Source organism: Anthonomus grandis, chromosome 1 (genome assembly GCF_022605725.1).
Source record: "Anthonomus grandis grandis chromosome 1, icAntGran1.3, whole genome shotgun sequence".
NCBI lineage: Eukaryota > Metazoa > Arthropoda > Insecta > Coleoptera > Curculionidae > Anthonomus > Anthonomus grandis.
In genome coordinates this window covers 54654886-54681686 of record NC_065546.1, presented here as the reverse complement: position 1 = coordinate 54681686, position 26801 = coordinate 54654886, and the positions used below count along the sequence as shown (strand labels likewise).

The 26801-nt window shown below is 32.3% G+C and overlaps 2 protein-coding genes and 1 long non-coding RNA gene across 5 annotated transcripts in view; 1 reads left to right on the top strand and 2 right to left on the bottom strand.

Moving 5' to 3' along the window:
- LOC126741967 (zinc finger-containing ubiquitin peptidase 1-like) overlaps positions 1-26801 on the top strand; it is a 65120-nt gene that overhangs the window by 27409 nt on the left and 10910 nt on the right. The window contains exons 10-11 of one of the 3 annotated variants that reach the window (XM_050448476.1): positions 3240-3311; positions 3443-3676. The exons of the other annotated variants lie outside the window; for them this stretch is intronic. Coding sequence (XP_050304433.1) covers positions 3240-3284 — 45 coding nt within the window. The 3' untranslated portion in view covers positions 3285-3311; positions 3443-3676. Of the gene's footprint in view, positions 1-3239; positions 3312-3442; positions 3677-26801 lie in introns of those variants that run through there. 3 annotated transcript variants of the gene reach the window in all.
- On the bottom strand, positions 16357-25720 carry LOC126741987 (protein BUD31 homolog). Its single transcript, XM_050448502.1, has 3 exons — positions 25518-25720; positions 16553-16842; positions 16357-16491 (listed from the first exon to the last, which is right to left on the bottom strand). Exons 1-3 carry the CDS (start codon positions 25609-25611, stop codon positions 16441-16443), a joined length of 435 nt encoding a protein of 144 aa, XP_050304459.1. The 5' UTR covers positions 25612-25720; the 3' UTR covers positions 16357-16440.
- Positions 20018-22158, bottom strand: LOC126741992 (uncharacterized). The gene is made up of 3 exons (XR_007662453.1): positions 21797-22158; positions 20563-20926; positions 20018-20315 (listed from the first exon to the last, which is right to left on the bottom strand). It is a non-coding gene; the product is annotated as an uncharacterized LOC126741992 (long non-coding RNA).

The window sequence follows — 26801 nt, the reverse complement described above, 5'->3', positions numbered from 1 at the left end:
CATGTTCGATAGTAAGAGTTTGTTCACTTTCCATTTTTTGACAAAAATTTACGTCTAAAGAATTTATTGGTTCAACGTTAAATGATTTATTTATGTTGATTTTGACGGGGGTCTCGTTAGAATTAGTGACCATAGTATAAGCGTAAAAGTTAGAAATGTTTACTAATGCTTTTGGAATTTCTACTCCATTTTCGAAATTTATGTAATCAAAAATTCCTAAACCAGATTCAATAGTCACAGGTAGTTTAATAACTTCTTGCGATCTTGGTGAAATGATTATAGAAAAGTTTTGAAAAAAATTGTCGGAATTATTATTGGTTATTTCTTTAGAGTTTTCGAAAATTATTGGAATGTCAGAGTTTTGTGTAGAAAGTTTACTATTTTTTAGGTCAATTTTAGCGTTTAGTTGTTTTAATAGATCAGTACCAATCAAACCATCATATTTTTGAGAGAAGCTAAATAAATAAAATTTGTGTGAGCCACGGGTGTTAAATATTTTAAAAATAGGGATGTTAGCAACTTCATTGTGAAAGGAATTAGCGTGTGCCGTCTGTATATTAAATATCTCATTTGAAATGTGATTCTTAAAACATTTGTATGCTAGTTGCGGACTCATCAAACTTCTCGAGCTTCCAGTGTCGATTAAAAAATAAGCTTGTATTTCTGGGATGTAAACGTACGGTAAATCTGATCTGATATTGTTAAGGTATATTATGTTACGGGTTCGTGGTTTGTGATTTCGTGAAAATTTTGCTGTTCAGATGTATTGTAGGGTTCATCGGAACTATGAGGTAGATGACTTTGATCGTGTGATGAACTATTATGAGGTTCATCGTATTGAGTTTCTGGGAATGCACCAGTTAATTGTGCATGTGGCGACAAAATTTCACTGTGATAATCAGAATAATTGTAATTTAAATTAATATAGGGGTCATTGGAATAATTATCAGGATCGTAGTAATTATTTTCTGAATATTCGGGGTAAGCGGATTCCAAATTATTATGGATAATAGTGTTGCCAGAACTTGTATCCATAGGCTCAGGTTGATTTCTTCGAATAATAGAACTTGCTCGGGGATTAAAATTATTTAGTCTACTTGGGGGTAGAAAGGGTTGTCTAAAAGTAGAGCTATTACTACTTCTAAAAAGGTGGGGCTGTGAAATAGAGTCAGTACGAGATCTATTTTGGAAGTTATTGCCTAGATGAACAGGGCCTTGAGGAAAATTTGAACGATTCAAATTTTGGGGAATTAATCCAATACCTTGTGGTACATTAGATCTGAAAATATTTTGAGGTAATGGGGTCGGTTGAGGAGCATTTCTATATGGAAAATTAGAGGTTGGAATATTCGTATATGGTCGTTGTTGGGGTTGATGCCTGGAAGAATGTGGGAAATTTCGAGGTGGTAAGGGTGGTAAAGTAAGCGGTCTTGAATAGTTTTGTTGAAAATTCTTGCCTTGAGAAAAATAAAGAAAGTTCTCTTCTTCTACCACTAAAGAAATTGCTTTTTCCAAAGTGTCAGGGTTTCTTAGCCTAACAACAAGTTGGATTTGGTAAGGTAATCCATTTAAAAATGTTTTAAGGGCAAAATCTTCGTAGTGTGCTAACTTAATTCTACGTTCATTTTCATCTGCAACGGAAGTATTGAGTTTTGAAAATAAAAGTGAACGAGCATCTTGCACTCTCATACCAAATTGAACAGGATTTTCATTTCTACGTATTTTTAATAAAATTAAATCTTGTATCAAACATTCAATACTACGCTGATCTGAAAAAGCTATTAAAAGTGCGTCTTTAATTAATAACCATGAATTTAAATCTGAGTTAGAGCATATGAGATCGGCTGCACGACCTCTCAGTTTCATTAAAATTGTATCAATTAAAGCTAAATTTATCGGATTATTTAAATTAGTGGCATCTTGAAAGTTTTGAAGTACATGCTCACAAGCAGTGATAAATCTATTGAGTTGTCTTGGATTGCCATCAAAAGTAGGGATATTGTCAGCTTGATATCTTAACATACCAATATCTATTTGACTCATTTTCTTTTTTTCGATAGTAATTGAAGGTAAAGGTCTTAGTTCTTCGTGAGAAACGGTTTGCAAAAAATTTATGAACTCGTTGAGTTCTCTTATTTCATGCTCAGACATAAAAGAAATTCAAAAATCTAGTAAAATTTACAATTATTAACTGTAAAAATTGTAAAAATAAAGGTTATAAAAAGGTAAACCGTCTTTTTATAAAGAAATAAAAATAAATGGTAAAAACTTCAATTAAAATTGCACTCAAATAAAATAAAATACACCTTGGTAAATATTAAAATATACCAAAATACTCGAAAATAAATGCAAAAATATATCACCAAAAGGATTTAAAAAATAATGGTAAGGAAAAATGTTCACTTACAGTAAGGTTCTTGCCAAAATTTCCATTTGCCTCTTAGCCTAATTTCCTAAAGGAATCGATTTTTGTATTCCCAGGACCTAAACTATAACTGTTCTCAATCCGGTGTTGAACGGGTGGTTGCTTCAATTGGATCGCTGCAGGTACTTCCGACGATTCTTGTTCTTTGAAGGTTTCTGCAGGTCTTCTTTCAGCTTCCAGGGATTGTAGCGGTCTTCAAACCGTAGAAACGGACCCAAAATATGGCGATTTTTGTCCAATAATGGAAAGACCGAACTACCGACTGCGCCAGTTAAAGGACAACAACCGGCATTTGCTTTTTTAAAAACAAATTTATTGAGAACAGGGACTAACTTAACTTAAACTAACTTGATTGATAGATAATGACTACATCGATTACTATATTAATTGTTATTGCTCTTGTCTATTACATTATATTTATACGTTCTAAAAATGATGACAATACAAACTAAGCTATTTCTAAATAAAGTATGCAGGGTCGGCATAAGGTGGCGGGTTGGTACCCGTAACTCGCGTTACTATGAAGCATTTAAACTTGATTGCGAAAATTTTTGTTGACATTGATAATCATAGCCTACTTTGTAGTTTTAAAACTTAGTGGATTTGTATACATTATCATGCATTTATAATTTTAAAATCGGTATTTGCAAATATTTCTGGAAGTGATGCTCTACTTTTGTCGATAGTGTATATTAGGGCTTCTTCCCTTTAACCATAATCCTTCTTTAGCTACAATTTGTGAAACACTTTGTATGCCTTTATTTGACTAACTAAATTAAGATGATTTAATTTAATCATTCTTTTTCCGTTTTAGACGAGCAAAATTCTTCGCGGTACAAGAGTGCCCCAAGAGAGGTGAGGTTAGTGCGCGGCATCCCGCTGCCCGGTAGGTCGCAAAACGAAATGTTTTATTAATTTTTTGGCTTGATTAAGAGAGCATAATAATCGTTTTACTTACCACCTTTGCTGTTCATATTAAATTCACTCGTTAATGTGAAGGTTTGTGTTCGAAAGTAGGTTGTGCTGAGATGAAGATGTTGATCGATGAGCAACGAGGAGTAAACAAGATAGTTAGGGTTAAAAATGAGATTTAAATGAAAATACTCATTATTTTCCTTTTTTTATTAGGTATTTAGGCTTTATTTAAAAATGACCTTTATGTAAAGTTAATTTATTTTAGTTAAAGGTTAGTTGCGTCTTGATTAGTTTAAGATAACTCAATTTTACTTAAAAATAAATTCGAAATTATTAGCTCTGTTATTTATATACTCTATTGATCTGTTCGTAGTTTAAAATAATTTAATCGTAAAATCTGACTGGTAGGTTTAAAGTTTGAAAATGATATTTTAGATTATAGTAGATTCATGTTACTATTGCAACTTCGGAGTTATGCCACTAGAAAGTACAACAAAGAAAAAGAAACAAACTTGTTATTTTATTCTACAGGGTGTCACAAAGGGCCGCTACTACAGTAAACTAACCTACTTCTTAATAACATACACGTTATAAGTCACACGTTTGAATATATGGTTTTTTTAACCGCCTCCTAAGGAAGAGCGCTGGTACAATGATTTTTTGGCTCTTAAACTGTCACATCAGTAACAGATTTCATACAGAACTTTAAAATGTCGTTAGCAGAAAGGGAAAATTATTATTAATTTACATAGACGCTAGCACAATTTCTTTTGGTTAAACAAATAAAGCATAATTATTTTGACTTTGACTACACCTTTGTATGCGGTAAGGTTTTATTGTTTTCCCAACTATGTAAATTATTTTCTCCTTTTTCTTTGGATCCTAGAAAAATTAAATATAACTTTAAATATTTGCGGTACTGCCTGCAACACATCTTGTCGTTGCTCTACTGGGTTTATAAATATATTTTCTCTTGTTTGATTTTAACTTCTTGGTTATCCGTAATGTCTTTCAAAATATGAAATAATTTATACTTTGTTGCTGTAAAAATATACCGAAGGATATATACCTTGCTATATTATAGATACCTTTAAAAGTTATGAACGCAACTTGTCTTATGCTAAAACCCAGGGGTTATAATATTTACCATAGATTTACAATAAATTTAGAAAGACATTTAGATTAACAATACATTTTTTAATTTAATTTAAATTAATATATCGTCGATAAAACGGCAAAAACGCGAGTATGTAAAATCGTAATTTTGCAGAAAATGCTTTTGAAGTTTTGCAAAGCCGTCAAAAATTCATATTTTGCTTTTCTTGTTTGATATTAGACAATTAAATTTTTCTAATAGAGGTTTAAATTATGTTTACATTAAATTTTGACATTTTTGTTTTTTTAGATGTTTACAGCACATTCGTTGTTTTGTCGTTGGAAAATTATTTAAAAAAATGTGTATTCGTGCGTATTAAAAACAATGAAGTATGCAAAATATTCTTTATTTAACGAATTTAAATTACTACGTACTGACAAAATATCTTAAATATGAAACCAAATGTAGTTTCTTTATAAAACAACGTAACTTAAAAACAAAAATAATAATATTACTAAAAATTCAAAGCCTCAGCTCGCTTTTATGTTTTATTCCGAATCCGTAACTTCACTTTCTCCTTGATCCGGTGCTGGTAAATTATTGCGAACATCCTTACTTGTTTTTAAAGAGTTATAAAAACCGTGATGTATTTTGGGTATTGTATAATCCTTACACATTTTTTCTAAGTCTTTATATTTGGCCACACTTTTGGGTAGACTATCTTGGTAGGCTCTGTGCAATAAACTTTGCTTCCGATAAGAAATCGGACGTCCTCGATTTCTTATCGGCTTAGAACAACCTACATGTTTATACTCTTCAGCAAAGTTGGTCCTGAAAGATATTTTTGAGGGCTCACCTTTCTCATAGTGAAGAGAGCATACATTTCTCCAGGGAATCTTACTAAAGCAATAAGAGTCTACAGAAAATGTTTTGAAATCTAAAAAGTCATCAAACATACAATTCTTGACAACAAATGGCTGTGGAGATATGCGCGAGTCACGAATAACTTGCGCCCAACCGTCAGGTGTATAGACTGGAACGTGTTTCGCCTTCCTCTCGATTTTAGAGTGAATAGAGTCGCACTCCATTCTTGTGTGGCCAGTTTCGAAGAATTGATGATCCACTGTTAATAAAGTTGGGTGGTTAGCGCGAAGTTGGAGACACATAGCTGCAAAAATACTGTTCTTTTGTTGCCCTCCACAGCTGTCAGACATCATTCGAACAGCTGATATCCCATTATGGGACATGATAAAATCCTTAATACATGATGCTCTCTCATTAGCTCCCCTCTTACGTTGTGTTTCGTCCCAAACGTAACATCTTACATCCTGATTGGCCAAGTTGTAGATAGTTAGGTTGTACACCGCCAATTTTCTTAAGTAGGGTATTTGTCCAGCAGAGCCTTTTGGAGTACAACGGCCTGAACATCAAAATTAAATGCTAAAATGTGGGGATTTTCTTTTGCTGTAGCTTTATCGTCATCTCGAACCTTTCAAGCTGCTTCTTTTTTTTCCAAATGCCTTTTAAATGTTGCTTCTTTTTCATTTTTGTCCTCTTCAGATATATTTTTTTGTGCAAGACATGTCTTGCATTGATCTTTTTTAGGAACAACAATTCTAGGGTAACAGTCTTTACATTTTTAGCTCTACAGACATCTTTGTACATTCTATACATTACAGAAATGTTTAGAGAGGCATCCAAGTATCTTCGGTCGTTGCCCTTGCGGCAGTAGTGTGATGCTACGGACGGAAAGGACAAAATATGTTCTCTTATGAACGCATCAACCTCAGCAGATAATTTATGTGAAGGCGTATGATGCTTTCCCCGCCTGTCTTTTTCCAAAACTCCTCTACTGGTTTGCTTTTGAAGAGAGCTTCTCATTAGAACATCAGTAACATTTAACGTCGCCATAAAAAATTCTCTACATACGATAAATTTTTTTCCATCGACTGTGAAAGAGTATATACAAGTAAAGGCTTTTCGCGAGTTTTCCAAGTTTCGCGTGGTGCGTTTTTTCGGTTTCTGCTCTATATCCTCCGGAGACCCCCGGCCAGCTGACTTTTAATAAACAAGGATAAACATAATAGTTTATATACTTGGGATACACTTACTATAAAAATACATGTTTTTTTTTTTTAAAAAGACGTTGGGTCATAAAGAAACAAAAAAAAATGCATAATTATTTATTTTGTGTTTTAACAAAAATAATATTTCTTAAACTACCAAAACTTTCGATGTAATTTTATTGCCCAGTCACATGATATTCATAAAAACAATTATGATCAGCAGTGACACACAAAAAAACATCAGACCTGGTACTAAAAAAATAACTGTCAGTTTTTCTCCAAGTCATTCTTTTAGCTTTTGCTGACATTTTTTCCTTTAAAATGCTAAGTGGAATATCAACTTCTGGGTCTGAGTCACCATCATAATCATCTATTTGATCTTCTATAATATCCATAGTTTCTAAGGTTTCTTCCAAATCTTCTTCTTCAATTATTGTTTCACCAATTGTTTCTGCATTTATTATCCCATCTTCATCGTCATCTGAGTCTCCTTCATACCAATGGCGGCTCCTTCTTAGGGTCAATTGGTCAATGACCCCCCTAAAATAATCTCATAAAAATACCAATTTTATTAAAAATATCTTTTATCTAAAACTTCACTGTGAATTATAAAATTCTCTAAGCAGTCTGCATTGGCAAAACAAATAAATATATTACTAACGTCGCGCCTCGCGCTCATCACACAAGTCCGTGGGTGGGCCGGGCCGTATTTTAAATTGTCCCTATACAGTTCTTATGGCTTATGGAGAAATGCATGTAAAATAGAACAAAGAGGGCAGATTCGCATTTCGTGAGCGGGAGTGAGAGTCACCTTTCAGTCCTATATCGCTAACGTAGTCGACGGCCCGACTGGATGAATGTTTTGTTTTAGTTAGTTAATGTATTTTAAACAAACTAATCGTCTGTGTAAAATTTTGCGGAGTTTTCGAAATTGCATTGCGCGGTCATGACGAAAGTAACAGCTCCAATAATCCTGGAATTTTTCTGGGCCTTATCGATTTTGTTTCTGAACTGGATTTAATGTTTAAAGAACATATTGAAAAAAGTACAGTATTTAAAGGAACATCAAAAACAATTTAGAACGATATTTTAGAATCAATGTTGAACAGTGTAGAACAGCCATTGTACATACTCATATAATTAAGGAGATTGGCCAGACAAATTTTATGGCAATTCAAGTAGATGAGACCACAGACAGCTCCAATAAAACGCAGATGATTGTCATATTACGATATGTATTAACAGGTATTGTACATGAAAGATTTTGGAAATTTGTTAACCCTCCAGGTACCACGCACAACATTTAACTAATGTAATATTGGAAGAACTTCAATTATTAAAAATTAATGAAGCACCTGAAAAATTGATTGCCCAAAGTTACGATGGTGCATTAGTCATGAGCGGTAAACTGGAAGGAGTACAAACAAAAATTAAAGAAATATACCCAAATGCACACTTTATTCACTGCTATGCCCATCAACTTAATCTTATCCTGCAAAAAGCGGCGAGTCAATATAAACCGATAAAAATATTTTTTGCAAATTTACACGCATTTTCGTCATTTTTCGGCCGATCTCCAAAACGTACGATGATTCTGGATAGAGTGGCTAAAGTAAGGCTACCTAAAGCTGCACTCACTCGATGGGCTTTCAATACAAAATGTGTTGAAATTGTTTACACTTATAAAGATGATTTAAAATGTTGCTTAGAGGAAATTATTGATGAGGAGCAAGATGGTAACAATATAAATCAAGCAACTGGTTTAAAAATGGAAGATGAGCTTTTTTTTTTGGTTAAATTTTTTCCATAAAATAATGCCCCATGTTGATATATTGTTTAAACAATTGCAAATGCAAGATATTGATGTCATATCTGTCAAAAATTATATACTGTCTTTTAATAACAGTATCCAAATAATGGAATCAGAAGAACCAAGCACATCAACAGCAAAAAAAAAGAAAAAGTACTACAACTACAGAGGATCCATAGCGACGAACTGCACTGGAAATTTGTGATATTATTATATCTAAAATAAATCACAGGTTCGGTTTCAATGATCATCTCATGATTTCACAGTTATTCTACACAGAGAAATTTGAAGCATACACTACTAACTTTCCGCAAAATATTTTAAATATGGTGAAGGCTCATTATCGCACAGTATAAAATCAAAATAAATAAAATCCGAACTTGAAGTCATATATTGTCGTGAGGCTTTTCGCAATAGTGCCGCTGCAGTAGCCATACTTCAGCTTTTTATTAACATGAATTTGTCTGAAACATTTTCTGAAGCAGTGAAATTATTAAATATTTTGTGCACACTCCCTATGACAACCGTGGATCTTTCAAATACTTTAAAAAATCAATAGTTTGATTTGTTTTTTTTTATTAGAGTAAACTATAAGTTTTCAAACCAAAATGACCCCCCTGAAGATTGACCCACGAGCCGCCACTGCTTCATACTAAGAATCGTCAGCATTCAATAATTGAAGTAGCCTATCGTCATCTTTACCGCGTCGCAAATAAGTATCATTTCCAAAAATAGCTAAAAATAATGTCATAAATTTAAAATGTCTCTTAAAATTATTTATTTGGCTAGTTTGAAGTTAACAATTTAAAGCAAGTCCTAGTGTCCACTTTAATGGATTGAGGTTAAATGTAAAATTAGGGGACGAATTCCCGACGATCATTTAAATAGACATGGCCGTTTTTTCCATTTATTTAAATAAATTTCCACTACTAAAGACTTAAAATATTAATCGAATTATAAACAAAAATCATTTAGAAAAAGATTATACTAGTTTTTACAAAAAAATATTTAGAAAAAAATAGAAAAATTAAGCGAAAAACTTACCGTGAATTGTTGCACGTCCGAACGCCGACATTTTAACAGCTGACTAGCGCTATGTTGGCCAGCTGATTGCACTTTTTACGTTTAGATGGCGCGATGGGTTATAGTCGAAGTAGAAATGCGTAGATGCACTGGAAAATTAGAGTTTTTTTCGGAATTACTACGTAATATTGGAATGTCCACCTAGATGGACGCAAGTTCTCAGGAGGATATGTAGCGCTTAAAACTGCCTTTAATCGTCAGAAGTGCTTAAATTACGAAAATCATTAAGGCGGTCCTGTTCTGTAATTAAATTTTTGCAGTTGTGCTTAGGTTTTGCCAAACATGGAACTGGTAGCAAAGGTCGTGGTGGTTTTTCAACCCCGCGAAAGCCAATGTATGATTCGCCTTTAATTCTTTTGGATTTTGAAATATTCCGTTTCCATTGTGACTCATTTAAATAAATAAATAAATAAATAAATAATGGCTTTATTAGTACTTTTCAATAGTGTACATAGGCGAAGTCTAGCCAAAGGCTAATCTACTTAACCTATTTAAAAAAGTAAGCAAAATTATTTTAGATAGCACAACTGAAAGAAAAAAATTAACATTTGTAATAGTAACACTAATATTAATATAAAAATAAACAGATATACACCCATTGGTCCATAAAAATCAAAAAATTATAAAATAAGAAATACCTACTGACAATTTAGCTATTCTGTTTTGTTAAAAAATGCAGCTTTAGTTTTTTCTTGAAACCCGCTACTGACATTTCTTTTATAGGATTCGGAACAAGGTCATTGTAAATTGCCACAGCATTATACAGAAAACTACGACGAAAGAAGGCTGTTCGATATCTGGGAATTGACAACTTATTTATAAATCTCAGATTTGCATCATGTAAATTTTTCCGAAAAGTAAGTTTTTTGCGGAGGTAGGGAGGAGTAGACGACGCTAGCAGTCTATGCACAAAAACCGCCAATTGCAAAGAGAATAGATTTTCCACGCGCAGCCAACTAAGTTCACATAGCCTTGCAGAGACTCTATCAAACTTTCTCAGTCCATAAATAAATCTGCAGCATTGATTTTGCAGCTTTTGCAATCGGTACGCAGTGATTTTGTCTAAACATGGATAATAAACAATATTGCAGTAATTCATAATAGGTAATACTAGAGACTCACACAGTTTTTTCCTTACCTTAAAATTAATTATATTTCTGTTTGTATACAATGGCTTTAAAGAATAGTATGACTTTTTAATAACATTAGAAACGTGTAACTTAAAGCGCAATTCATCATCCAGAAGCAATCCAAGATTTTTTGCACATTTAACCATACTTAGCTGATTACCTCCCACAAAAAGCTTTAAACCGTCCAATGCTATTCTTCTTTTGTTCTTAGAAGTAAAGCACATAACACAACACTTTGAAGGATTGAGTTTTAAATTATTTTGAGAGGAAAAGAAGGAAATTCTAGAAAGATCGTCGTTTATTTTATTTGTTGCCTCCAATACAGATTCAGCTTTAAAAGAATGATAGATTTGCATATCATCCGCGAACCCCTGGATCTGGCAGTGTTTTACAACTTTAAACAAATCCGAAACATACATTAGAAATAAGAGAGGTCCCAAAACAGATCCCTGAGGTACTCCAGATGTTATATATTTGATATTTGAAAAAGTCTGATCTTCCAAGACCACCATTTGCCTTCTGTTGGATAAGTAGGATTTAAAAAACATTTGGGAAACATTATCAAAGCCATAATAAGCCAACTTTGCCAAAAGCAAATGATGATCCAAGGTGTCAAATGCCTTGGAAAAATCAAGCATTATAAGTGCTGTGGAGTCTCCTTTATCCATTGCAGAAATTATCTCTTGGGTAACGTTTAGTAAGACAGATGTCGTGCTATGTTGTTTTCTAAACCCAGATTGCTTATGCGGAATAATATTATTGGAGGTGAGAAAGTCATAAATTTGCTGCTGTATAAACTTTTCCAAAACTTTAGCGATGACCGGGATAATTGAAATAGGTCTAAGGTCGCTGAAATTAGTTGGATTATTAATTTTAGCCAAAGGTGTTAAGAGAGAAATTTTCCACATACCCGGAAAATACCCAGTTTCTAGGCAACAGTTTATAATATGCGTAATATGTGGAGATAGCTTTGGAATACAGTGTTGCAGCATTAGCGCTGATATTGAATCACAACCGTGTGCATTTGATTTTAGGCTTAAGACTATTTTAGAAATTTCCTCAACTTTGGCTAATCGAAATGAAAAATTTAGATCATGTTTGAACTGTTTGTTCTGAAAATTAGCAACTTCTTCGGGGCAACTACCTAACGGGCTATAAACTGAAGCAAAATAGTCATTAATTTTGTTTGGATCTCGGAGATTTAAAGGAATAGAACGATTAGAGACATTTTTTAGACTTAGATTATTAATAGCTCTCCATAACTGTTTACTATCTCTGATGTTCTGATGAAATTGCAGATAATTTCTTTTTTCTCGTCTAATCATTCCCACCACAAGATTACGCATCTGTCTATAATATGCCCAATCAGTCAAATTTTTAGATTTTTTAAAACTTGACAATGCCTTATTTTTTTCTTTTATAAAAAGCTGCACATTTGCAGTTATCCACGGGGTATAAGGCTTAGAAATTTTTGACGTCGTAAAGGGTGCATGTCTATCAAATAATGAGCAAATATTACTAGTAAGATACTGAATTTTTTCGTCTAGATTATTGATATAGTACACATTATCCCACACAATTTTATTCAGGTCCTTATAAAAATCATTTTTATTAAAATGTTTAAAATTACGATAGAGTTTCGTTTTTATCTCCCTACTCCGTGCCGCAATCTCGACATTGCAGAATATAGCTTGATGGTCACTAATTAGATCAGCGTTAAGTACTGCTGTACTTGTAACATTTGAGGGTTTATTAAAATAGATAACATCAATGAGTGTTTGTGCCATAGCAGCAATACGAGTAGGCTCATTTATTAACTGAGTAAAATCATAAGCTGTAAGACAATCAAGTAAAATATTATTTGTAAAATGATTAACATTAACATCACCCAGGATGATAATATTCTCATACTGTAGACATGCATGTGATAATATATCATCAAAACATTCAACACAACGCCCTAAATCTGACCTTGGTGGTCTATAGACTGTTCCAACAAGAAAAATTGTTTTGCCTATATTTACTTTAATAAATAAACACTCTAAATCATCAGAAAAGTCAATGTCAGCAAAAACCAAAGAGCTTTCAAAAATCTGTCGTACATAGACAGCCACGCCTCCACCCCTACCACGTCTATTCTTTACAAATAATTTGTAGTTCGGGATCAGAAAATTATCAGCCTCAGAATCGCTCAGCCAGCTTTCAGAAATACACATAATGTCAGTATTGGTTAACGTAATTAAATTTACAAAATGATCAAAACCTGTAAACAGTGATCGGACATTTAGATGCCCAAAATTAACATTTTTAACCGTATTAGCTTCCATATCAGTTTACCAAAAATACACAGCAGACCAACAAATTATAACAAAATAAAAGAAAAACAAATCAAATTAAAATAAAAAAAGGAAAAACTTCTAAATTAGGTTAAATGGGCACAAGTATGAAATCTAAGAAAAAATAAACAAAAAGAAGTTTATCATAGGTGCCTCTGACCCTATAAATAAATAGACGTATAACATATAAACATATTTGCACATATAAGAAAAGTATATATATATATATATAAATAATAAGTTTAAACCTAGGCAATAATACATATTGCAAATTAGTGGTAAAATAACAAGAGCAAAGGGAAAAAAATATATAATATAAAAAGAATTCCACCACCCTAGAAATTCTTACTATAAATCTATGGTAATTGATATAACGATTTACTAAAGAGTACCTTGTTTAAATGGAATTTAAGCCATCTTCGTCCTGAACTCTGTGCACAATGCCCCGATGTTTAATATAGATATACCCATGTATACACCACACATTTTGTTTTGAGAATTTATTCACGGCACTTTTAAGTAACATCTGTCTTATTTTGGTAAGATCCTCCTGTAACACGACACCCGTATTTTTGAGATGTTTTCGGTTCTTTAACAATACAGATTTTTTGTTTACATCGAAAAATTCTACCATCACGATTGGTGGCTTATCATTGTGGCCCGGCATATTTTGTTTCATGCGAAAACACGTATTAATATCTGATTCACGAAGGTCACTGTTTTGTATTTTGCTTCGCAGAAAATTTAAAACCTTTTGCTTTAAGTTTAATTCCGTTTCGTCGGGGGGACTTTGAAATCCAAGGATGCGGACATTACGACGCCTTGAGTGCTGCTCCTGGGAATCTACCATGCGTAATAAAGTTTTATTAGCTATGCGTAGATCGTTAACTTCTTTTTTTGTCGATGAAAGTTCCTGTTCCATTTTGTTTAATTTTTCCTTAAATTTTTCCTCTATCTTACCAAAAATGCCATCGACCAATTTCTGATAAAATTCGCCGCTCTGAGATTCCTCGGCAAACACCTTTCTAATGGATTCCAGGTCTCCACGACTTAATACCATGGTAGCTGAACTAGTGTTACTAGATAGAATTCGCAATAAAATATATTCTTACAAATCTTTTACTAGGAAAACTTATTAAAAATTTGAGGACAGAGGCACGCACCGTTTGTTTATTCAAGGAGCGCCATCTATGAATGAATTTCGTTTTCTTTTTTTAAAAACTGTATTTTTTTTGGACTCATTAACGATTGGTGGTTCATTTTCATCATAATACTTTTCTACTACTGGGTCAGATTCAGAAGATGAGTCGTCTGATTCTGAAGAGGGCTCATACTCATCAGATGATGAGATGGAATTCTGAATGTCGTCGAAGTCTTCATCTCCTGCCGCAGATGGGAAAGGCTCAAGGATTGCCACTTGCGGTCTTAACTCAATATCAAGTTGATTAATACAAATATTTGGTTCTATTATGGGCGCGCTTGTTGAAGTGTTTGCAGAGACCAAACCTAGGAAACATTTTGTTTAATATTTTATGTAAGGCTGAATAATTAAAAAGTACCTAGAGCATTAGAAGAAAACTTATCATCCAATTCACTAGCGTTACTGGTAGAGGGCTGTGGCAAAGTATTTGAATGTAACTCTTGTAATACTTCTTCGCTAGAAGGTAAATGAATTGATTTGAACTCTGAATTAGATTCATGCTCCTGTTCCAGGTGTGAGCCCTTGAAGTCATTAGCTGAACCTGCTAACGAAAATATATTCCATGTAAATTTTTATTTGGCTGAATATTGCTTCTGTACCCTTTACAAAAAAAAAAAATCTGTAAAGTGTACCGCGGAGCCAATATTCACCTACTTAAAAATTGTACAACAAAAAAAACACAAAATGTATAACAAAAAAAGGGTTTTCTATGTTCCGCTCGGAGAAGCATCACCCGATACATAAGCTATACACCACTGAACATTAATTCCTCTTTTAAACTTAATTATATAATCCTAATCTTTGTATATTTTGCCATATCAAAAATAAAAAAAAATAATATAAACTTATTCTTAAGATATAGGCATACCAAAGTTTATTTACAATAAAGTAAATTCTTTTTAGAATATTTTTTTTATATTCAATTTAAATTGCATACGTTGGATCTGTGAACACTTAATACAACAAAACATAATAAAACGTGACAAAATAACATTTCTTTAAAGAAGATCTATTCAATGGCTAAATAATCAATTAATTACATAGCTATATCAACAAATTAAAAATGATATTAAAAATATAATCCGAAATATAAAAGTATAACTTACCATGTAATTCACGGCCAAGCTGCATAATTTTTTTTGCTCGAGAACTCATTTTTATGTAACTAAATATAGCACTTTAATAATATAGTTAAGTCTCTTATTCTTACAAATTATTAATAGCACGAAATTGGTACATTCGCGAATGTAAATTGATATGTTCTTAAATATCTTCAATGGTAAAAGCACGAAACTGGCACATTCGTAAATATAAACTTATTATGTGGAAATATTTTCAATGGCAAAAACACGAATATGGCACATTCGTTGTTTAAGCGTTGGAACAAAACTAAGCGCTCCACTCTCGCGGAATGGTTATTTAACTTTGGTGGGAGTATGACGTCACAGTCACATTCGTGCTTTTGCCATTAGAAACATTAGAGTTTGTTGATATGGTTAGTGCAGATAGGCGAAAATCTGTAAATTTGCACATTAGCGGTTTTGCCATTGGACCGACGATACGTATGTTATATGAGTGTTTCAATGTTCACTCGTTTTGGTGCAAAAACTCTGCTCTAACAAATTTCTCATCATTAATAGTTTCTATAGATTGATCTAGGCTGCTTGTCGTATTCAAACAAATGGTTGTTTAAAAAAAGAACATGTCTTAAAGTAAATTCATGTGGTACATGAACTTAACATAAATTCAGAGAGCAATTGATTTGTAACTTTTTTTTTTGTATAAAAAAAAATTATATGGTATTACGATTATTAACCTTAGGAATGTTTTACATAATACGGGTTTTTTTTAAGTATCAATTCAAGTCAACTTTTCAATTAATGACAGTTTTGGTTCAACAATTAGTGACAAAAAATTAACTTTCTCGTAAAATAACTTGTGTGTTACTTGTGTTACGCCCCTGAAGTAACGGCCTGGATTGTAGTAACACCCCGTATATAAAGCGCTTTTCTAGGATTAGGATGTTGAATTTTTACTAGATCTGTAGTTTTTCTGATATTTCACGTTTACGTTTTAGCACTCTGCTTTGTGATACGATTACAGGAGGATAAGAGCTTTTTTTAAATAATTAATCAAATATAAGCGATGGTGACATTCCCCAGAATATTGTTGAAAACCCTTTTAATCAGTTATTCTAGTCATTTTATTGTCTCGATATGAGCTTAGCTTTATGTTTAGTAGTTAAATGAAAAACAGAAACAGGAATTAATGCTAAAAGGAATGTGAACAATAAATCAATATTTCTAGTTTGCGTATTATTTTCCTTACCACATTCACAATGGACACACTTATTAACAATTAAAATATTATGTAGGATTTCATCCGGAACAGCCGCGACATCCACAATGAACGCATTCAACTATCCTTCCCTAAAAGTTGAAAAATATAAATTTAATATAATAAAATATTTAAAGAACTTCTTATGCTTGCCTCTTCTAATTTCCCTTTGGGTACCCTACATATGCAATTGGTCCCGAAATTAGTATCGCGTGTCTGAATACACCTCAAACAGCACAAGTTTTCATATCCTTGCTTCTTCCACTTCGCTATCAGGTTCTTGTCGGCGATATTCTCGTTTAGACAGTATTCATACAACTCCCTCGATATGGCTTTTCTTCTGTAGAACAGGTCATAGATGTATCTCGATTTTTGATGGTGTATTTTGAATATCGGCCAGAGGGACTCGTTTTTTCTTTTACCTTCATGTGATTCGGTTTCGGCTGGAAAATATTTTTTATCAAGTCAAAACGCGCTTTATTATTATAACCTACAAACATTTGTCACAAACAAGTGACTTATTGACTAAATCACTCAAACACTTTCCTGATCTATTGACTAAACCCATCAATTCAGCTCGCAATTTTTAAAATCATATTGTTGACAATGTTGGTAGCTGGTCATTTTTTTTGATGATTCTCACGTTATAATTTTTTAAGATTTATAGCATTCAAGTGCATTTTATTAACTTTAAGCAAAAGTACTACTGCTTAGCTTCAATAAGTAAATTCAAAGCCATGAAGAATTTTCTATAATTTCCAAATTTAAATAACATTCCTAATATTATTTACTCAGTATGAAGTTCATTAAAAATATGTAAAAACATAATAGGTCGGTATCATGACCTTTAAGGAACTGCTAAAGAAAAGATTTAATGAGCATTGTCTCAGACAATGCTCATTAAATCAGAGTAAGGTACTTGAGGGGAATAAGGCCTAGCTAAGAAAAAAATTGAATAAAGTGAAAGACTGTAATGTTAATATTTAGTTTAATACACCAAAGTGCTTATAAGGTTATATTAATTTTAACAAACTTAAAAAAATAATCTCTAAAAAAACTAACGCAAATCGGCCTTATTATCCAATGGAGGTTTAATAAAGCCTATACATAAAAATGGCACAACTCGTTAATTGGGCGAAGTTTAGCAGCCATCGGGACACTCAAAATCATCCCTGTCATTGATCGTTAAGCCAACACATTCCTCATGGTACCATTTAAGACATTTGCTGCACTGCCTCATATCGGCCTGCCTGTCTTCCTCACATCCATGGCAATACCATTCGGTACTTAACTTTTCCCTGGAGCTTTCAATATCTTTATTCAATTTGGCACGACTTTTGTTCTCCTCGGCAAAAAGATCTCTAGTGACTGGAGTTCCTTTGTAGTTTTTCGATTTTTTTTAGGTTTTTCATTAGTTTTTACTGGTGTGGGCAAATGCAAAAGAAGTGTCGTCTTGATCTTTTCAGGGACCTCATGGGATGAGGTCAGAAGGAAGGCAATAAATGGAATGGATGTGGTAAAACAATGGCTAGATTTAAATAAATTATCATTAAATGTGGCAAAAACCTATTTTATTACTTTCACTATAACAAGTGCCAACAGGCCAGATTTTAACTTGATTAGCCAAATAAGCCCAGACCTTGAAATTAAAGCTGTTTCAAATGTGAAATATCTGGGAATTGTGATTGAACAAAATCTGAAGTGGACAGAACAGGTAGATTATTTAACAAGTAACATTCAAAGACTCATTCATAAATTCTATATTCTTAGAGATTTTATTGTGGTGTTATAATATGGGATGGAGTATATCAATCTAATTTGAGACCATTAAAAATATTCTACAGAGAAAGCAGACTATACCACACGACATACAATACAACACAATAGATATCTAACAATTTTCTTGCCTTACCTGTTAGAAAAATAATCAAACAATTCACCTTAGGTTTATTAACTATGTAGCCTCGAAACTGTATAACTTGTTGCCCAAATGCCAATTATAGAAAGAAAGAAAGAAAATGTGCTATATTACGTAAGACAACAAAATCTTGTGTACAAGCATCCTAAAAACTAAAAAATTCCAAATTCACTTTAAATTTCAAATTTCAAACAAACATAACATCTAAAACATTTTACCATAAAATTTACACACATTACCAAAATTAATCATAACAAAACAGATTGAGAAAAAAAAAGCATCTTTTTGATAAATTTCATTAAAAAATAAGTAAAGCTGTCAATAAAACAGAATTTAGAGGAAGTAAATTAAATTATTTAACAGGAAACAAAACTAAAACACTAAAATGATGTCAGAGCACAGGTTAAAAGGTATCATTAAAAAAATCGTCAAGGCTATAATATGCCCTGGATAATAAAAGTGATTATAATTCCTTTTTGAATCTCTTAACTTCTAAAATTTGTCTGATACATAGAGGAACATGGTTGTAAATTTTTTTTGCTAAGGTATATAAGTGAGTTCTTGGTGAGGGAGGATGTAGGGATTGGTAAGGGAAAATCGTTAACCTGGCAAGTCATATGACCAGTGTTAGAGGGAGGTTTAGGACATTTATGAATAAGAGTAGCTGTTTCTAAGATAAAAAGAGAAAAAAGAGTTAGGATTTTTTGAGATATAAAGAGAGGTTTACAAGAATCTCTTAACCCAGCGGAACATACCTAACCTTAGAACATTGAAAGGCTAGAAGTAGCATGCCGTGGAACTATGGGCAGGTTTGTTTGCTTGCAACATCTCTGATGCAATGATGCCAAATGCTTATAGAGAAATGGCAAAAATCACTTTATAATAGCATACAAATTTTCAGTTGTTTCCGAAGGCACAAAACAATACTACTGCTCCCCTTTAATAAAATATCAAGCATTTTTTTAAAATAAATTTGGTAAGATATCGAATATATTGAAGTCAATATACGTTAAATAAATGAAAATAAAGTACGAAGAAACGAGAAAACGGTAATGGCATCGCAACGCCGCTCGATCGCATTGTTGATGTCACCGATACAAGCACTCTTTACCAGTGACGTCGTCAACAAATATTTACCTGATAAATTTTTATTAATTATTAAAGAGTTTGACTATAAGTAATATTACCATTTATGAGCTATTTATGTGTTTTTTTTTAATGGACTTCATTAGAGGAAGGTCCTAATAAAAGGCAGCATTTTTGTCAAAGCATTTTTAAGAAAATTAAATATTTTATTAATATAATATTATAGATTTCTTAATAAATCATGTTTTAAGACACAAATTTTTAACATTTTGCAAAATTTTATTGTTTTTGTTATATTGGACAAAACTCAGTTTTACATCACTTACTTATATCACATAATATATACTTCTATGGTGCTGACTTTTTCAAAGAGCAAGAGCAAATTTTTTTCCGCTGAAGCCATACTGTGCTTCAGCGGAAAAAGTTAAAACTACAAGGATATTCAAATTGTGAAGGAGTTGCAGGTTTTTTGTAGGTTATAAGATTTTTATTATGAGTATTTAGCCTATATAATGGTTTTGAGACATTTAATAGTGACCTATATAATTCCTAATTCCAATTATTATATCATATTAATTTATACTAAAAAACAAAGCTTACCTAAGAATAAAGACTATGTACAATAGATTAGATAGTTTATTAGTAGTAATATACAAACAAGTACTTTTACAAGTCAAATAAAATATGTAGTATGTTGCCCAACATTTTTCGAAAATCATGTTATTATTTCTTAAGTATTTTAATAATGACTTGAGATCTAATTCAATTTCTTTGGCGCAAATTTGTTTGTTGCAATCTTCGAATTTTAATTTTCTTTATTTTTTTTTCTATAATTTGGTGACAAGTGATTTAGCTTTTAAAACGGTGGAATCATCAGTGCTTAGGTCCTCAGGATATCATTTTGATTTTACCCTAGAATAATATACATAAAAATATAGTATTACCAAAATTAAAAAAATGTATTATGATAATCCAATTGATCAATAAAATGTATGTTATTATAAAGAATCTTTGTAATATCATACATTTAATTAATATTAAATATTTTAATATTAAACAAGTATAACACAATAAAATACTATATCACTTTTAAATAAGATATATAGAATAGGATAATACATGGCAAAAAACTAGTAGTCTATTTTGAGTGTATTTTTACCTTTTCCTTGGCAGAGTCAGGGAATGTGTACCAGTTAAACAAAAACGGCTTTGATGAGAAATTCTAATTGTTGACCTAGACCCCACGATTACTGTAGAACTATTAATCTCAGATGCAGTTATTGTTGGTGATGAATGATCAGATCTGTAATTATACAAAATTTGTTGTATCAAAAATATTAATCTATTTTAATTATCCATACTTATCTATATTAGCTTCACTGTTTGTACTATATACCATTTTGGAAGCTAAAGAAGTTTTTGCACTCTTCAGGAAAGCTGCCCCTGCAGCTTTGAAGGATAAATCACTTGGTAAATTAACTGAATTATCCGCTGCTGTGTTTTTAACCAGTGCATCAGAAATCCTAGTAAAAAAATAGTTTTACACACTTACCTAATTTAATTAGTATTAGTTATAAATAAAGCTTATATGAGTAACACTAATCCTTTTTATGATGATTTTTTATACTAGAAAAATATATTTAAAAAAAATTATCTTTGAGGTAGAGCTGATTTGTTTTATAGTCTGGCTACTGATAATATTATCTTCCTTATATAAGAAATCACTTCTAAGGATGTGATCTGAACAAACAAATATGTTCTGTTTAATTGTGTTGATTTCTATTAATGAAATCCATTGTTCCCTTTGGGCATATATTAGGCAGTCTATAATAAGTATTTGATATTTAATCAAAAACCAAAAAAAAATGACAGTAATGAATTAATATGTGGTGCCAATTACTATATATATATATATATTATTGTAAGTTGCAATATGGTAAAACAAAAAAAAATTATCGACCAAATTTTAGGGAAAGACAAAATTAACTTTATACACAGATATCAATATCTAAATAAATTTCAAAATTCTTTAAAGGCAATAAAAAATTAGTAATTTCATCTATCTACCTAATGTCTATATTAAAAACACATAACTATACATAGATAGGTACATGGGTATTAGGTATGCCTTCTTTCTGCCAAAACAACAAAAAAAAAACATAAAATCCTGTAATAAAACCAGGGACAAAATTCTAGTTTTATATTTTTTATAGCCTATTGATAGATGAATATGTTCAAAAAAATATTTAGATTTAAAAATATAAATATTTTGGTATTTTACGCACACTTTCACATTCAAGTTTTTATTAGGTTTATATCTATAAGATCCCCTATTCTACGTTTATGATGATGGTTACCCCATGATGTGATGTTATGAAAGTATCGGTACTTACTTGTGAAAAGATCGGCTTGAATCACCTTTTTATCATGATGCGGCACAAACGACACAAGTTTTTCCCATCCTAGCAATTTAAAAAAACACTAAAATGTGGCCTTTTTCCTTTTGAAACCGAAAATTAAAGAAAATACACGAATCCCGAAAATAAACAAAAAGCCGTTTGACAGATGACACTACGCGTATGGCTCAGGCGCTTAAGCTCCGGTGTTGTCGCTTCAAATTTTTTAGAAGCAGTTTTAGGGATAAGAATGTTAATAATTTTGTTTTTTTTTTGCTTAAGGATATTATATTTATTCTTAAAATAGGTTAATTGTAGTATTTATACTTTTTATTTTAAATTTTCGTATAAAATACAACACAAATAAATTAAATTAACGTTATAATGGTTGTTAAAATATAGCTAAAAATTTCCTCCGTTGGAAATTTGCATCGACTTGACAACAGAGAATCGGCAAATATGTTTGTAAACAAAACACCCCTCTTGCCCCTGTGCACATGTTGGACTCAAACAAAGTTGTTGTTTACTAATTCTAGCCTTTCAATGTTCTAAGTACCTAACCATAATCTAACTGCCTTTTTTTGAATCACAAAAATTATGTTTAATAATCCCTTGTTGCTTAAACCCCAAAAAGGCAAGCCATAACGAAGGTGGGACTCAATAAGAGAAAAGTACACTGAACGTGCAACTACCTCTCCCAGCTCATGCCCCGCCATTCTTACTGCAAAGCATCCAGAGGATAATTTTGATGCAAGATTTAGGATATGATCTTCGAAGCGAAGGCGACCATCAATGGTAATACCAAGGAACTTACAGCTTTCTTTGTTTTGCAAGGGGGAGTTTTCACTAAACATAAGGCCCTGAATGTCACACTTAAATCCCATGATAAAGGTTTTGCCCACATTAAATACAAGCCTGTTTGCAGCACACCACTCCGATAAAATCTTAAGATCCTTAAAAACCTGGGCTCTAACATTATCAGAATCTCTATGATTCCATAAAATGGTGGTATCATCAGCAAACTGAACCACTTTGCCCTGCAGTTTTAATGAACCCAAATCATTTACATAGAGCAAAAATAATTGTGGTCCTAACACTGAACCCTGAGGTACTCCAGTTTTAAGGGATCTGGAATCGGATAAACATCCAGATACTGTAACTCTAGATTAGACAGATAGGATTCCAGCCATTGCAATGCCACACCTCTAAAGCTGAGCTTAGACAGCAGTATTCCATGATCTACACAATCAAATGCCTTGGATAAATCGCAAAACAGTGCCGCCGCGGATTCTCCATTAATTTAAGGACACATAGACACTCTCCAAAAAACCGAAAACAGCGTCATGAGTCCCTTTTCCCGTTTGAAATCCAAACTGATTTGCAGATAAAATGCAATTTTGTTGCAAAAAAGATAAAATTCTGATTTTTGCAAGTTTTTCAACTATCTTGGAGAGGGTAGATAATATAGAAATTGGACGGAAATTACAAGGCTCACTCACATCTCCACCCTTATAAAGAGGGATAACCACTGCCTCCTTCAAACATGCTGGAAAGATGCCATTATGAAAGGAATTGTTTATGGCAGAAGCTAAGGCATTCAATGCTGAGTCAGGCAAAAGGAGTAGTAATTTTGATGATATTCCATCAGCTCCAGCTGATTTATGGTTTTTTAAGCTTTTAATTGCATCTCTAACATCAGTAAGGCTAACAGGATAAAAGAAAAAAGAATTTTGAACTGACACTTGTTGAATATAATGCAAAGGATCAATATTAGTATTCACATCCTTAAGCAATAAATGAGGAATATTACAGTAATCATTTAAACTATTTGGTCTTACTTCTGGTTCTGAAACTTTCTTGTGAGAATGCCTGAAGTCATTTATAATTGACCAACATTCTCTCTGCCTATTTGAGAACATATTCAAACGGTCACTATAATATTTAACCTTAGCTACTTTTATCGTCTTTCTGTATAGACTACGATATTTCTGATGATAAAGAATAATGTTTGCATTAGTTGTAAACTTGCACAGCTTAGCCAAAAAACGGAGGTTTTTAGCTGAAGTTCTGAGGCCTGCTGTGACCCATGGTTTTCTATTTTTCATTTTAAGCCTCTTTTTAGGAAAACACTGATTGATCTTGTCACATAGCACATGAAATAACAAAGTAAACGGGTCAGAAGCAATTTCAACTGCATTCCAATTAACCAAAGCTGTAGTAGATGAAAAAGCATTAAAATTTGCTCTGCTTAAAATTCTTCCTATATAATGAGATGAAGGAAATACAGTGTTGCATGGAATCCTAGCGAGAATGGCTTCATGGTCAGAAATACCAGATGAGAGTACTCTACATGACACATCATTTAAATTTGTAGACAAATAATCAATAGTAGTTGCAGATGAGGATGTTATAAGTGTGGGTGAAAGAACATGCATCTTCAAGTCATAAGATTCCAATATACTTAAAAGGGATGTATGATATGATGGCAAGCTTACATCAGTGAAGTTAATATTAAAGTCACCAGCCAATATAACTATGGAGTGTAGAGACAATTGGGATAATAGAGAATCAAGTTTGTCCAGGAACATACCAATATCTCCTGTGGGTGGTCTATAAACACAAAGAACATATAAATTAAATCGCTTACAAAAACAAAGGGAGAATTCAAAAACCTTCTCCAACAGAAAGCTATCATACTTGTTAATTTTATTGAAAAAAGCTTCAATTGTTTGTTTAACTAAAATAGCTGTTCCTCCATGTATGGAGTGTTGCCGACAAAAAATTGATATAGGAATATAATCAGATATTAAGAAACATTCATTAGGCTTTAACCAGTGCTCAGTTAGTAATACAATATCAGGAAAATCACATGAATCAAGTAAAAGATGAAGCTCATCCATTTTATTTCTTAGAGACTGTATATTTAAAATAAAACTACTGAAACTTTTCGCATGCTTATTTTCAATGTTATTTATAGAATGTGAGTGAGCTTCATCTTCTGTGTATTTATCTATAAAAAAGAATCCCTATCACAGTCAGTATCTAGAAGTCCAGATTGATTACTTGGTTTTATTGTGGACACATTTTTTGATGAAATGCTACTTTTGAAATGTTTTAAAATATGGGTTAAGATCAATATAAATAACTTATAACTGTTTAACAAAAGATCTAGAATATATAACAACACACACAGGAATTATTTTGTTCATGTAGGTACTTTCTCAATAGAGATCTCCCTCAAAGAATATTGTTTTAATTTGTTAGTTTTGGGTAAGTGTGTGTAATGTGGTGGCGGGTTTCCCTTAAACCAGAACAGAAAATAATAAACGATTGCCTTTTCAAATATTATATAACCTTAAGAGTACACAGAGGTACATAAGGTATCTAGGTAGTCTAAAAATATTTTTTTGACCTATAAGAATTGTAAACTGACTAAATAATTTTTCTGTATTTTTTTTTTTAATAAATTTGAGGTTAGATTTGAGGAATGCCTCAAGCTCAAGTAATAGTATGCAACTATTATATTAATTTGCCAAACCAGCTGATTGTGATAATACTTGATATAATTGTATTGGTAAATAAATAAAAATTTGTCTCGAAGAGTTATTAATATGGTTATGGCAAAAAACTACACTCGATTTTTTTTCCACCAGCTAAGGTTGGAAAAACACTGAAACGTGAAATTCTCCTAATTAGTTTTAGGGGTCCTTCGGCTTACCTTCTCGCATCTTTTGTTCCAATTCGTCCAACGTAGGCTCTATGAGTTCCCAACCTTCCGGGGGCGATTTCTTACTTCGGCGAACTTTGGGCATCTTTCTAAACACTCAAAACTAACAAACAACTTGTTTATTTTGAACCAATTTTCAAAGTAGCCTCATATTTTTTTTTTGATATAGGACACTTTAGTGTCAATGTCACTTGTCACAATAAATCATAACCGATTCCAAGCGATCTATCGGTTTTAACCGCGGTTAAGCCCTTGGTTCACCTTGAACAGTCCCTTTATAACATAACCAATGGTGTCCGCTTGGACGTGTTTGGTTGAAGTAACTTTTTTTGGTAAAGAAAACTTACTAGCCATAATAAATTTTGTGTCATTTTTAGAAAGGAAATAATTTGTTGTTTGTTTTTATTTTTTCCCGCACTTATTTCAATATCTTTGACATTTGACGTTTAGAAAACAGCTCCGGACGTGGGTAATTACTGTTCCAAATTCATGACGTATAAAGGGCTAATTGGTGACGTCACGTATCTCAAGCGGTTATAACTATAACCGCTTGGACGTGTTTGGTTAATACCATTTAGGAACGGTAATTACCGATAGACCGCTTAAAATCGGTTCATATAAAGCTTTAGCCTTATTTTAGCGAGCAAGCGCCTTACTCGGTTGCCTTACGATAATAATAAATGTATTAAAGAAAAACATTGTCTTATTTCCATTTGGAAAGGGCCAATGGGTGATATGTTGTACACTATTGTTAACTGATTATTGCAGTACATTAACTCATTTAGATATGTAAAATCAAGCTGAAGAGTTTTATTTTATCCTGATCAAAATCTGTTGCTAACACCTAATCAAAAAAAGTAACCTTTTTGATCAAGTGTTTGCTTTGGATATCGCGTTTAAATAATAAAATTATGAGATTTCTTCTTCTTAATTAAATTTGAATTTTCCCGCCTTAATTTGGCTACGCGTTTCTACCATTTTGATTGGTCTGATTAGGTACATCAAACTGTCAAGTTAGTTACAATAGTTTCCGTTGCCAAACGAGAGGACGCTAGCAGATTTGGAATTTCACCATTTCTCTATATATTTGTGTTTTGTGATGGAAAATGTTATTGTGTAAAGTTTATTGCTTATAAAAAAAGTGATAAGATTAATGTAAAAATGTAAAACTGCAACTCAATAACGGCATGACGTAAGTAAAGAAAGAGCTTAAAAATGTCACAAGAATATATAAAAAAAACCGGAATCGTTGTTGTAGGGTCTTGCATGATTGAC